We start from the raw sequence: 13,149 nt of genomic DNA on the forward strand, positions 1-13,149 counted from the left end.
CCTGCGTGACGCGCCATACAAGCACCAAATAAGCTACGCTCGAGTGCCCCCACGAAGCCGACTCCGGAGCGAGTCTTGGCAATGGTGGACGTGCTCTTACCCAGCCCCTTTTTTTTTTGCTTGCCCGGACCGGAAGGGTCGTTTTCGTATTCCACGCTCTCAACGACCTTCTTCTCGCGAAAAGGCCATTTCGTGAAAATGGCAGTCGACCTTTCCCAGAGAAGAAGGTCGTCTTGCTGAAACATACCTGCCCGACTACATTTGTGCCTGAAAATAGGACATACTTGTTTTTAATGTTCGGGCGACCTGTGTTGCAGACTTTCAGGCTGCTCGAGTTGACGCGTAGTTAACTGCACGCTCAACGGTCACCATCCGCATGAGCATCATCGCGCAGTGAACTGACAACGAATCGCAAAGCTTGACGCGCAAATTCCACAAAAAAATTAGCAGTGGCTTTAGCTCGACTATGCCAGGATATACGTAGCGTGAGCTAAGGTTCAGCTGGTTATTCTTAGGTTTCCTGGTTGTCTAGGATTAGCTGATTATCATGCTTACTGCTGCTAAAACTGTTTCCAATCCAATCCAATCCAGTCCAGTCACTGCTCCTCGCGCATGGTCAGCACGGCTCTTCACGAGCCACGCGAAACGGCTATCAAGCGGCTCCGGCGCAGCGTCAGACTTGGCTACTGCGCAAGGGAGGCGCACAGCTGGGCACGCGCCGGCGCCAGTACGTCTGGCGCGGCTATGACGTCACTCCTCTGGAATGCGCAGACACCCGTACTCCAATTGGATTGGATTTGAATCCAATCCAATGCTCCTCGCGCTTGCGCAGCACGGCTCTTCAAGGTACACGCGAAACTGCTCAACCTTGGCCAGTGTAGCTTACGCTACAAAAAAGCCAACCTGCATGCGCAAAGAATGGCGGGAAGCGTTTGTGCGACTCGTATGGTGGCGTCGTTTTCGCGCCCGCACACATGCGCGCACTGAGTCGGGCGCCCTGACGAAGGACGGTCAGTATTTCAGTTCGGGAGCGTTGTACGCTATGCATGAAGGGTTCGACAAGTGTATCCCGGGCGTCATAAAGACGCCGTCAGCGAACCGAAAAAGGGCTCGCGCTTCAAGGCCGAGTTGGTGTCAAGTGTGCCGTGAAACGATCTAGCGCCATGCGTAAACGGTCGCCGGAGGAACCCATATCGGTAACCACGCGTGCGCCGCTAGCGTGACGTTCCTGGCGTCGAGCCCCCGGGCTGAATGACCGGCGTGACCGCGCTGTCTGGGGCGCGCCATAATGTCGACTTTTTACGAGCCGTGCCAAACGAGAAGTCATCGTGTGCTGCGTCGAGCATTATTCTGCCAAACCCGAAACCTTGGTCAACGTCGCCGTCTCAAGAAACAGTCGGTCTCCAGGATAGATGACCACATGCACGGCCAAATCGTGGGTCCGTGTGTCCGCAGCACTCTGTGCGGTGGCGTTCGGTCGGTTCAGCGTGGTATGCCCCCTTTGCGCGGTTGTCAGGCGTAGTTGATAACATACTTTCAACCATGTTGCAAAGTGCAGTAATTATACGACACTTGATTGGACTTAACGAAGCACAGGACATTCAGTTCGGTTGAGGCGCTACTCAGGGATCGCTTAATTGAAATAGTTTTGCCTGATGATCCTTAGCTTTTTTTATGATATATGTTGACAGCCATGTTTCGTTTTCTCATATTGATCAGGGCATTTCACCTGTATACGCCACCTTCCTCTTATTAAGGTCTGACACAGGAGGTGCAGGAGCGCAGACGCTCGTTTTAGGGTATGTCAACTGGTTGGGGTGGGATCGGCTGTCTCGTTTGAGTCGTCAAGGGCATCTGAGCCTCTTCGCTCGTGTCTTTTGTCTTTCTCGTGCCATGCCAACGATTCATTGAATGCCCTGGCGTAGTGAGCTAACGAAGACTGCTGCATTTCTCTTTAATTAGCGCGCCAAAACTAGGCGTCAGCCTGTTCGCGTGTCCACGGAGTCGTAGCCGATCAATCAAGCATCACCAAGCCCACGGCCACCGCTCGCCATACACCGATCGCGTGGACCTGTAATACTGGAGCAAAAAATAATTATAATAAAATGCAGAAGTGACATGTGCAGTACATGGTTACGATGGCACGCGCTGCTGCTGGCTGCTTGAAAGACTTAGCTCTCCTCCCTCTCTTCTTCGTCAACTATCGACCCTTGTTCCTAACTTGTTCCGTCGATCGTTCGTTCGTGGTCGAGTGCATTTCATTCGCTCATCACTACGAACTAATGTCTCCCATGAGGGTTCGGTTTCCGTCATTGTCCGACTTCTTTGCGTTTTTTTTTTTTGTCGATTTTTAAATGTTTTACCCCGAGGGCGATGCGTCATTATTTGCAGCTTGCCGCTACCAATGAGACCTGGGTTCCAGCTAATTGTCTCCTCGTCTTTACAGATTAAACTGCAGCTAGTTGAAGCCCGATTTTACGAAACCTTAATTTGCGAATTTCTCTATTTTACGAAGCAACGCATATTCCCCGCGGCTGTCAATTCATTCGGTTAAGTGCACTTCAGCACTTGTGAACTAGATTCCTTGAACGAAACTTCCATATGACCCGATTTTTACGAAGGTGTTTCTTAAAAGGAAATTGGCAGAAAATAGGATAATGACCGCTTCATTTCCGCTAAGGAACCCGCAAAGAAGTGCAAAACATAAACAACCGAAAGGCAATCATAACCCGCTCTGTTATCTAAGGTACGCTCGGTATGCGACGGGAAAAAAGTGTGAGACTGTGAGCCTGACTTCGTTAACGAACCGTACGCAAGGCAAAATGACCGGCTTTTCTTCAGGGAGCCATGCGTCATTTGATTTTAGGAATGGTTTAGCAATTCCTGCCGACATCGTAATTTCGAGTTCCAACTGCTCTTCCTGGAAATGTGGGTCCGTCCCGCCGGTACAGCTGAGGATGACTTGTTTCCTCTTCCACAATTTATTAGAGTTTTAGCTAAAGTGACCGGACGTCCCGATTGGCGGGACACGTCCCGGTTTTGAGGCTGTGGTCCCGCTGTCCCGCAGCCTGCTTGTGGGACGGTGTTTTGTCCCGCCTTCGGCCGGAAATATGTAAATGCACTAATAAAAAGCTGGATGAATAAAAGAGCCTAAAGAAACCGTTTGAGGAACTTCAAGAAAACAGCTCAGACACTGGGACTAAGCAAGAAACTTGTGTGTTTCTTGCTTAGTCCCAGTGTCTGAGCTGTTTTCTTCGTTCAGTACACGTACCCTTCTGCGTTTGACGAACAGTGGGTGGTCGTGCTTCAGTACTTATCTACTTATTCAGCAAATAACGCATCGTTGCTCGTCGAACGAAGGCTGAGAGAACTACGAAACGAATGATCTTTTAGTTAAAACGAAATTGCATTGAGCCTTAGTGCCCCTTCAAGCTATGTGCCACGTTCTTCCTTACAACCCCAACCCCCCGTCCCGCTTTAGGGTCCGGGGAATATGGCCACTTTAGTTTTAGCACTCCGTATGACCCGTCTGTGCCGTAGTTACCCCGTTGACCAGGGCCCGACTGCGCCTGCGCGTGGGGAAGGGCGAGGTGGTGCACCCCAGCGTGACGAATGCGCAAGTGTCCAGACGGGTCCCGGTCAACACTGTACGCACGTGCAACATGGAACATACGGAGTGCTAAGACTCTCTCAATATCAAGTTTCGGCTAACTCGAGCGGCGGTTAGCCGAATTAGCCGCGAAGAGTCTTTCGCGGCGTGCCTGCTCGCGAAAGAGGCGAATGTGCACGCAAAATGGCCCTCAAGATTTTGCCTGAGCGCGCGATTGACCGCCGCATACCACGTAGATTCACAGGCTCTGTCTCGCAGTTTTTCCGCAAGAGCGTTTCCGCGGTTCAGAAGTGAGGCCGGTTGGTGCACTGCACGGTGTTGCTCGGGATGGAAACAGCGCGTGAAAGCAGGCCAAACAACGATCCTGCGTTGCCCGTTCAAGCTATGACAGGTACCAAATTCGTACACGTGTCATCACAGCCCCTTCAGGCGTCTCCCCCTCTTGCTTGGCGACGCCGATTGGGTGGCGATGAGACACCCATCGCGCGGGAAGTAGACGGGGAAGGGGAGGGGGGGAGCTGATTTGGTCGCGCCGCCCGGCGCGTGTCTTCTTTCCCCCTGGTTACCCTCGTTGTCCGGGCGTTGCTTCCGCCCCGGAGGCAGGAAGGATGGCGGCCCGACGGGCTGTTCCGCGCCAATCGGGGGCATGGATGAAGGAAAATGATCGGCGGGAGATGACGGGCTCGCATCACCCACCACCATTGTTCGGCTGATGTATGGCTGACTCGGCACACGGGCAAAATAGCCTCTGCAGAGGGGTCGAAGTGGGTAATTTTCGGTCGGGGTGGGGGGTGGGGCGAACACGTTTGCAACAGCGGAACTGCCAGCGCCGAATTTGGTGCTTGAATAAGCGCGCCAGTTATTCTTGCGTAATTTTAGGTCTGACGTGAAGCTGCCGCTGTTTTGCTCAGTGCCATCGCGTTCGTTAAAGCATAAAAAGAATTATGATATTAATATCCCATTATTGTATTTACTAAATGCGAAGCAATATTCGTTGGCTCCTGGAAACCACTGGACATTGTTTTCTTACTTTATTAAATCGGCATTTGCGTAATGAGCACATTGCACAGAAAGAGGCCCGCGCTGTTGCTGAGAAAACGTGGCAGTGTTCAGTGTCACAAGTTGGAGACGTTGGAGAGGGAGGCATTTTTCACAGCTCACCCTCACCTATATTCTTGGAAGCTTTACTTGCACCTTTCAGTGCTTGTTTTATTTTAATTCTGCTTTCCAATATTGCCTGATGTAACCGTACTCTATTCTTGCTTTCTTCTTGTTGAAGTATGTGCTGTAAAGAGAGCAGCTAAATGTACTGATGATTATGTTGATTTTTGTGGGAACTAGATTTGACGTGCACATTTCCGCATGACAGCAGAACGAGAGTGGGGGCTGCTCTTTTATGTTGTCAAGTGCCCCCCCCCTTCTTCACGCAGTAAAACTGTTCTTCGCGTGGCCATGCATCTTTTCGAGGTGTCACGTGTAAGCCTACTTTACAAGAACTTGATAGTCACAAGGAACACATTTGCTTATGTAGGGTTATAATTTGTAACAAATCCACTATAGAGCTTCCTTGCCAAGACTTGCTGCCTGTGCTCATATCAAGTGGGTGCGATTACATTGTCTTGTAATTAAATTGGGTGCGATTACATTGAGGAGAAAATAACAGGTGGGGCTTGGATCTCTTGGTCGAGCATGTTAAATACGCCTGTCACTGGCTTTACAGCAAACAGTGGATTTGGGCGCTATATATGCAGAATTATCAATTATAGTTTCATAATCCCGGTGCTTGTAAGTGAAACTGCTGTTCAGCCAGAAACGTAACATCCTGCCACATGTTGACTGGCATGGCGGGAAAAGAACGTGGGGGTCAGAATCACCAGCTGAGGTGGATGACCAGATGGATGACTCTGTAAGGTGGATGACCAGCGAAGCTGCATGAAATACACATCCACGCATGGTTGGAGAACGTACTTGTGTTCATTGTTCTCATCATTTGGTAATGGTAGTGACTATGGCTTTGTGATTACCTGGGGAACCTTGGTGGAATACATGGAGCTGTCCATTTCCCTCCTGTGGATGCCCATGCATTTAAGGCAGATGGGAATTCGGCAACATTTACAACTTCACTGTGAGCTAACTAATTATGTCAAGAGAATGAAACTCGGTGTAGCGATAGAGTCATCTTAGCAGCTAGTTGTCGTGTAATTTGTTTTGGGATAGTTTAAATAGAATAAGAGTTACAACCAGGGCCGTACCCAGCAATTTGTTTCAGAGGGGGATATGGGTTATTGTAAGGGAGGAGTTTTGCCAAAAGGAACACTCAGCTTTGCTTATACTCTGCCTGGGAAAAATTTCGGAGGGGGTTTGAACCCCCAAACCCCCTCTGCTACGCCCCTGGTGACAGCCGTTTTCTGTAACCAAGCTCCCCCCATAGATGGCCATGCATCGACATCTGGCTGGAACTCTGTAACATTTACAACTCCGCTGTGAAATAGCCAATGATGACAAATAAGCAAAACTTGGCAAAGTAATAGACTGGTCTTAGCTGCAAATTGTCGTATAATTGTTTTGGGGAAAGTTTTGATAAAACGAGAGCTACAGCCCATTTTTTTCTGAGCAAATTTTAAAAATTTGGCTTTGCCACAAGGCATTTTTTGGCTTCGCAGAACAGAAATGCATGGAACTCTAGCCATAAACAGCTTGGCTCTAAACTGTTTACAAGTTATAAGCGAAAACACATAGTGCTCATATTTGGCTTTAAATGCTCCCCATTTTTGTTCCATCAGCCAAATGCATCTGATGGCTGCCTGCGAAAAGTCTGTCCGAGTCTCCTTATAAAAGTGTTTTATGCCTTTGTGCAGACGAGCAGATCGTGATGACGCCTCGCAAGAAGGCTGAGGGTCAGACCACCATCAAGATGGAGCGCGTGGCCCGACAACAGCTCGACAAGGGCAACGTCATGCATGAGGCTGGTGGAGACCACCGTGGTATCGTCATCAATCGCCTCGTGAGCAGAGGTAGGCTTATTTGGAATGCCCATAGAGCTGATAGCCGTCTAGCCTTGGGGGCATGGGCATCGGCAGGGGGGTGCAAAAGGGGCACTTGCCCCCTTTTCCCCTCCTTCCCCCGCGATGCACCCCTCGGGACAAAATATTTTGCCAACGCCCATGCTTGTGGGTGCACTATCCATAGGTTTCCGTTTTTTCTAACCGTGGTGCTCCTTACGGAGATAATGGGTTTAGGAAGGCAAAAAATTACGTGCAGAATTCATTTCCACTGCAAAGTTTTCTTGTCTTGGGATGGTTACTCTCTACTGTTACCTCACAGGCATCTGCAGACGATGGAGCGATTGACCCTTACAGGAAAGAAATTCATTGTGCATGCATGTGTGTGTAGCGCTTCTTACTCTAACAGCAAGCGTAGTAGATGGTTCGGCCGTAAGAGGCTAAATAGTGAGCCAGGTACGTCAAAATAGGGGTGTTGCAAACGATGCTTCATATAAAAAGTACAAAGGTGAGATAAAGACATGGTTACTTGTCAGCATCGCGAGGTACCATTTTCACAGCAGCACTTGTGGAAGCAGGCGAACAGACGGTGAATGAAGAGCGGTGGGATGAGATGATGCAGAAATTCCTTTCTTCCTTTTCAAGTCTTTGCCGAGTCAACCCTGTGACACAATGCACTGTTACCACAGTGCACCTCTGGTGAGGAATTTGCAAAGAACCATGCCCATTCGGAAGTGCTTTGCTGGAAGAGCGCTTGCTCTTTACAGCAGGCCACAACAAGAGTTTTGAAATCATTCAGTTGCGATTAAGCCAGAGTCCTAGTTAAAGCTCTGGACTACCCCTCGATGTTCATACAATGGCTTCCACTGTGATGTCCTAAGGCATCATTCGCAGTAGCCTCCGGAAAGACAGTTAAGCTCTGAATTTATATGCGTCTGCCGTTGCGGCGGTGGCCCCATCAACGAAACGGTGTCGCAAGCTGAGCGTCATTGATCACCTTTCTTCCACCACTGTTTTGTGCTGCCTGTGCTCTCACCACTTTATCAGTAGTCGTCATCTTCCCATCACACCAGCAAAACGGCAAAGCTGCTTGGTGTAAGGGGGCCTGGTGCCATGCTAACCTGCTCTGTACTGCCGTTGTTACTCCCCGCATGTCTGTAATAGCATATCAACACCATTTGGCAACATCATACTGTATTTTTCGGTGTATAAGTCGCGGTTTGTTTTCTGAAATTTTCGTTGGTTGTTCGTAGCCCGCGCTCGAAAAGGTGCCTGTGTGCTGCGTGATGCCAGCGCTCATTAAGAGACCCAGCTCTATGATCTAAATGAACAAATTGCTATTTGTTAGCAAGTCGGAGGAAGAAGGCTTCGATGGTTTTGCCTAAACGCCGTTAGTAAGTACATGCCATCTGTGTGTATATATAAACCGTTTTTGAGAAGTTAGTTATCTCTAGACTTTGGACGGTAGATGCACATGTCTAGCACTGCTTGTCTAGCACTGCGTGCAGAGGTGGCAGCCGCCGCACTTTCTAACGAACTGATCTTCTATGAGTTTACCTGATTAACAAGTGCATTTTGTACACCGGTGCGTCTTGTATACCGGTGCGACTTATATACGTTTTTTTTTCTGAAAAACTGTTGTTTTCAGGGGGTTGCGACTTATACAAAAGTGCGACCTATAGACCGGAAAATACGTTGATACACTCTTGAGAGCAGTACCATTGCGCAGCTGGGTCAAAGTTATAGAGGCCGGCTAAGCTAATTTGTGTTAGTAACCAAACCATGAAGAAAGTAAATCTTGTGCCCAAACTTTTATATTTTGTTCAGATGACGATGACAACTCTGCACCGGATATATCGCTGGAGTTTCGCGTGTTCCTCACCAACGTAGTGACGGAGTCACACACGCGGGTGAGTTGGCAATTTTGTTTGATTTCTGCATGGAATTGGTGGCCTTTGGTAATAAAAAAATAAGATAAGTTAACTTAAAGTAGTAGCAGTATCTCTCAGGCCATGCCGTGTCCAGCTTTCTTAAGTTACACCACTTTCCTTAATAAGCCTAAAGAGCGAGCCATGTTTCAGCGAGATGCTTGTGGTGAGCAGTGTAGAAAAATAGGCTGTTCATCATAAGCGGATCAGTGCAAAAGAGCAATGCTTGCACTTCCGAATAATATTTGTGTTGGAACTTGCAGAATACTAGGTTGTTCGTTAACCAGAAGTACTTTTCTTTTGTCCATGGGTGACATCTTGTTTTCTTTCCTTCCTTGTGTTTGTTCCCTACTTGTAAGTTTAATTGTTCTTTCTGCTATCTGACTTTTTGGAACGTGCAGTTTTTTTGGATTATAAATGCTCAATGTCTGGCTACATAATGTTCCTATATATGTGTATATAAGCTGTGCCAACAACACTCGGGCCAAAATTTCATTGCCTTTTACTACTTCCCATCTCTCTGGAAAGTACGAAAACCAAATTTCTCATTGTGCCTAACTAGCACAATAGCACGTTTGTAGTAAGGCAATGGCAGTACAGAAAATAGTGCTATAAATAATCTAATTGATGCAGAGTACAGGTTACTGATAACTGAATCTGTGAAATAGCACTTAGCCAGGTTTTGAGTTGCTACATAAGCTTGTCAGCTCAACCGGTAGTTCAGCTGTAACATATTTATTGTCATTGGAGGACTGGTAGGGTCAACAACAAACAAAATGTTTGCAAGTATATATTTATGTAAAGCATTAGTACTTCATTTCAGCATTTTTAGTGATGGAACGTATCATAAGTCGTCTCAGCTAGTGGGGTGTTACGGCACGAAAGAGGTGGACTGCGTGGCAAAGTTTTATCGGCAGAATGTGAGATGACAGCTCGTACTTAATTTTTCAACCACTGGATCATTCCCGTTTCATTCGTTGTTGATAGTGCAAATGCTGAAGTGCATGCAAATTATGGCCGGCTTCTCAATTGCCCTTTAATTATTTCAGTCATCACGCATAGCTTACATGAACCTGTCAGCTATGTGGACATCTTCGTTGCTGCTTCAGCTGTGCTTTCTTCTGTCCTACCCTTCTGTGGTAGGCCTATTATAACGTGGTGTGGGCTATTTTACCTGCATGTAATTTTTTTTATTCTTCACCCCTCACAGAAAAAAAAAAAAGCCATTATGTCCGTAGAGTGCCCCCGTGGGCCTGCAGTGTTCCCCAAGGTCTATGGGCTCATTTGAGGCCATCGCCCTCCCTGTGCAGGAAAGCAGGGAGCTCAAGTTTTGGTTCAAGCCCGGGGTGACCGAGAATGACCAGCGCCATGCCGCCCAGGAGTTCTTCAAGGAGCTGGTCAGCCCCTGTGACTTCCCGCGAGGTAGGAGAAAGTCCCTTCTTGCTGCTTCCTTTCCCATCAGCCTGCACAGTTCGGACCCGTGTCGCCCGCTTGATCGGTAAATGTGTGTTCTCACCAAGTCACTCAGCAACAAGAGGGGGAAAAAGATGTTTTCTGAATACTCTTGGCTGGTTGTTTTGAGCAGTGACATGTTCCGATATCACTTGTGGACCTTATAAAGCACGTAACATGTTTCCAAAGCATGCAGTAAAAGAAGTGTATGTCTTGGAATGAGAAAAGACTCTCGTGAAAATATTGCAGCTCTGGTTGGGTGGCAAGCGTTGCAACTTTTTGGCGCAGGGGTCCAAAATGAGCAGTGGGAAACGGGAATGATAGCATGAGGCAGCACCCTGCAAGGTTCTGTTCTGTTGCTCTTATTTTTACTTGGTACAGAACTCTAGCCTCTCTGTAGCCTATACACCTGATGTGTCCTTTACCTTGGCATCATTTTAAGTGCAGAGCACTTTAGGGGCTTGCCTTGTCATCGTAGCTCGCTGTAACGGACGGTGTCAAACGACTGCCGGAATCAGGCTGTGCCGCGAGATGACGGACCCAAGTAGAGCCCGGTGTTCCGTCGTAGGGCGTCCCACAAAGCCTTCGAAAACCAAGCGGTTTAAATAGTTATAATTGTTTCAAACTCGTGAAATACTGGTGCTTGTCATACATCTCCCCGTTGTTTAGCAGGCACATTTGACGCAAAATATATATAATTAACCGGCAGCACCCACAAACATTTAGTTCGAAATGCTCGTTAGGTTGGTTTTTGCTATATATAGTAAGCGGAAAAAAAGTGGCGTTGCAACGCCGACACGTGCGGGAGGAGTAGCAAGAACAAAAAGAACAGAACTCCGCTGGCGCTGTTTCAGGCAGGAGGCATGCGAGCACTACGGAGGTGGGAAATTTGAATTGCTTTGGGTGGTAGCAGTGAGCGGGTAACGGCGCTACAGCCCATTATGGCGAATCACTTTCTCTGCACTTCCGTCGGCTTTCATGTGAGTGAAATACCTTTAATTTTTTAAAGGCATGGATCACTCAGTAGTAACCTTCCAACACAGCACCTCTGTTTAGATGAAATTACTTTACTCCGAAGCCTCATGCAGCACGCACATCACATTGTTTCACATGTGACTTAAAACAATGACTTGGTTTAAGCATTCTTCTCGCTGCTTTGAAAGATATCAGCAGTGTCAAGAGAACCAGGCAGTAGTGAATGTGATGTGTCCATTATTATATGCTAGTCGTGTTCTTTACTTGACTTGCATCAAAGCGTGTAAGTTGTGATAACGCTGTCCTTCCGGCAGATTACGTGGGCTTCATCAAGAAGATCATGAAGCTGATGCAAGTCAAGTACACCAACCTTCGTAAGGTGGAGATCGACATGCGCCAGCTGGAGACCATCACTGAGCCCCCACGACGCCCAAGTAAGGCGTTCATAATTTATCTATGCTGAAACTGTGTTTAATAAGGGGCCCTTCGCATCTTTTTAAGTACTGCAATGGTACTTTGCAGTGTGTTCAAGACTTTGGGCTACTCCTTTGGTGTGCTTCATTTCCTGAAGTTTTAAGGGTATGACTGTACTTGCCTGTAGTATCTGCTAACTTCAGTGCTCTGCTTGGTCGTCTACTGGACATGTTACAGGGCATACAGCAAACAAGTTTATGAACATACTGAACCACTGAACTGGTGTTCTGGTCTGAAAAGTACTGGGAGAATCTCACCTGTTCTGACAAAAATTGAAGCAGTACAGTTGGACTTTACAGAACCTTATTTTGTATGTAGCTATACATAAAATCATCATGTTAGTCATTGGAAACAAAAAAGGCACTGTCAGTTTTAGCAATATGGGGGATTTGGCATAAAATGAAGGAACCAAGCAGAATGTCATTAAAATGTGTTTACCCCGACATGATCTAGAAGTTCGCTTATTTAGTAGCGCATGTCGTGGAGTTGTCTACAATTGTTACGCTTTTGCACGCACCTACTACCTGTGTGACCATGACCGACTGTGGTGGTTGGAGGCAGCTCGACTGCAAAGGGCCGTGCCGTGACATGAAGCGTTAGCTTTCATATAGAATTTGTGTCCTTACTACATTTTCACAACTTCTGAGTATGCTTAGGCTCAAAATTTATTCATTTGTGATGTCAGAACTATGCCGCTTGTTAACAGAATTAGAATATGCACCTCCTGCTGCACAACCACATGTTGTTTTTCACCTTCACACTGGCATTGATTGCCGACCCATAGTCTGTACTACGCCTGAATAGCATCTCATTTTGATGCATTGTTTAAGGAGGGAAACATGTAACTAGCTTGACAATCTATGTGTTGCCTGTCAAGGAAATGAAGCCACGTGAAATCATTGGAGATACAGTCGATCCCGCATATATCAAACCCAGATATATCGAATTATTGCATTTATCGAACAGTCCAAACATCCCCTTGGAAATCCTACGCAAAAGAAAATATTTTATATGTCGAATTATCGATATATCGAACTATCTTGCGATCCCCTTAGAGTTCGATATATCCGGGATCGGCTGGTATATTCTGGGTGTATTTTTTATTTTTTTTATTATGTGTACATCACTCAACTTACGTGATAGAGATGTCTGTCTGAATGTGGGTCAAAAAGACGTACAATTTTTGGGAACTAGCACTGAACATGGTTAGTGACTGTCAAAGGTAGGACGTTACTTCCTGACTGCGTTGAACCAAAAATATAAACACCGTGTGCTTTTCTGAAACGCCCTGGGATGTCATTGCAGCCGTTACATAACTTTTATTCACTCAGTTTCACATGATAACAAACGCTTTCAACCGGTAAGTAGCAAACAGTGTTGTCAAGAGGAGTGCTGAAAGGTCTAAGCATTTGTTATTTCGTTATCACTATGTGCCGAAACCTGCCCCTTCCCCCCCACTCTGTTTTAACATGCAAATGGGTTCGTAGTTGAGCAGTCCACCACCACCAGACACTCAGTGCAGAGGTGTAAGAGCAGAGCAGTGCGCACTCGACGGCAACCCCCGAGTGCCAGCTGAGCCAGGGGGCAGCCTGACTTGCAGGCCCCTGGCTTACCCTGACCCTGGGGCGGGACGGTGCACTTCCCGAGAGCTTTGCTCCCCGACTGGAGAGGACCGCCGGCCCCGACTCTGGCCGCCTCTTGTGCCAAG

General features: G+C 47.4%; 1 protein-coding gene across 1 annotated transcript in view; it reads left to right on the forward strand.

Annotated features, from left to right (window-relative positions):
• Nucleotides 1-13,149, forward strand: part of LOC144178420 (uncharacterized) — a 47,348-nt gene that overhangs the window by 15,207 nt on the left and 18,992 nt on the right. The window contains exons 2-5 of the mRNA XM_077706263.1: nucleotides 6,469-6,624; nucleotides 8,440-8,522; nucleotides 9,851-9,962; nucleotides 11,282-11,401. Of these exons, the coding sequence (XP_077562389.1) occupies nucleotides 6,469-6,624; nucleotides 8,440-8,522; nucleotides 9,851-9,962; nucleotides 11,282-11,401 (471 nt within the window). The remainder of the gene's footprint in view (nucleotides 1-6,468; nucleotides 6,625-8,439; nucleotides 8,523-9,850; nucleotides 9,963-11,281; nucleotides 11,402-13,149) is intronic.

Source organism: Haemaphysalis longicornis, unplaced genomic scaffold, assembly GCF_048455015.1.
Source record: "Haemaphysalis longicornis isolate Haplotype H1 unplaced genomic scaffold, Haemaphysalis longicornis Haplotype H1 scaffold_4, whole genome shotgun sequence".
In the NCBI taxonomy this organism is placed as follows: Eukaryota; Metazoa; Arthropoda; class Arachnida; order Ixodida; family Ixodidae; genus Haemaphysalis; species Haemaphysalis longicornis.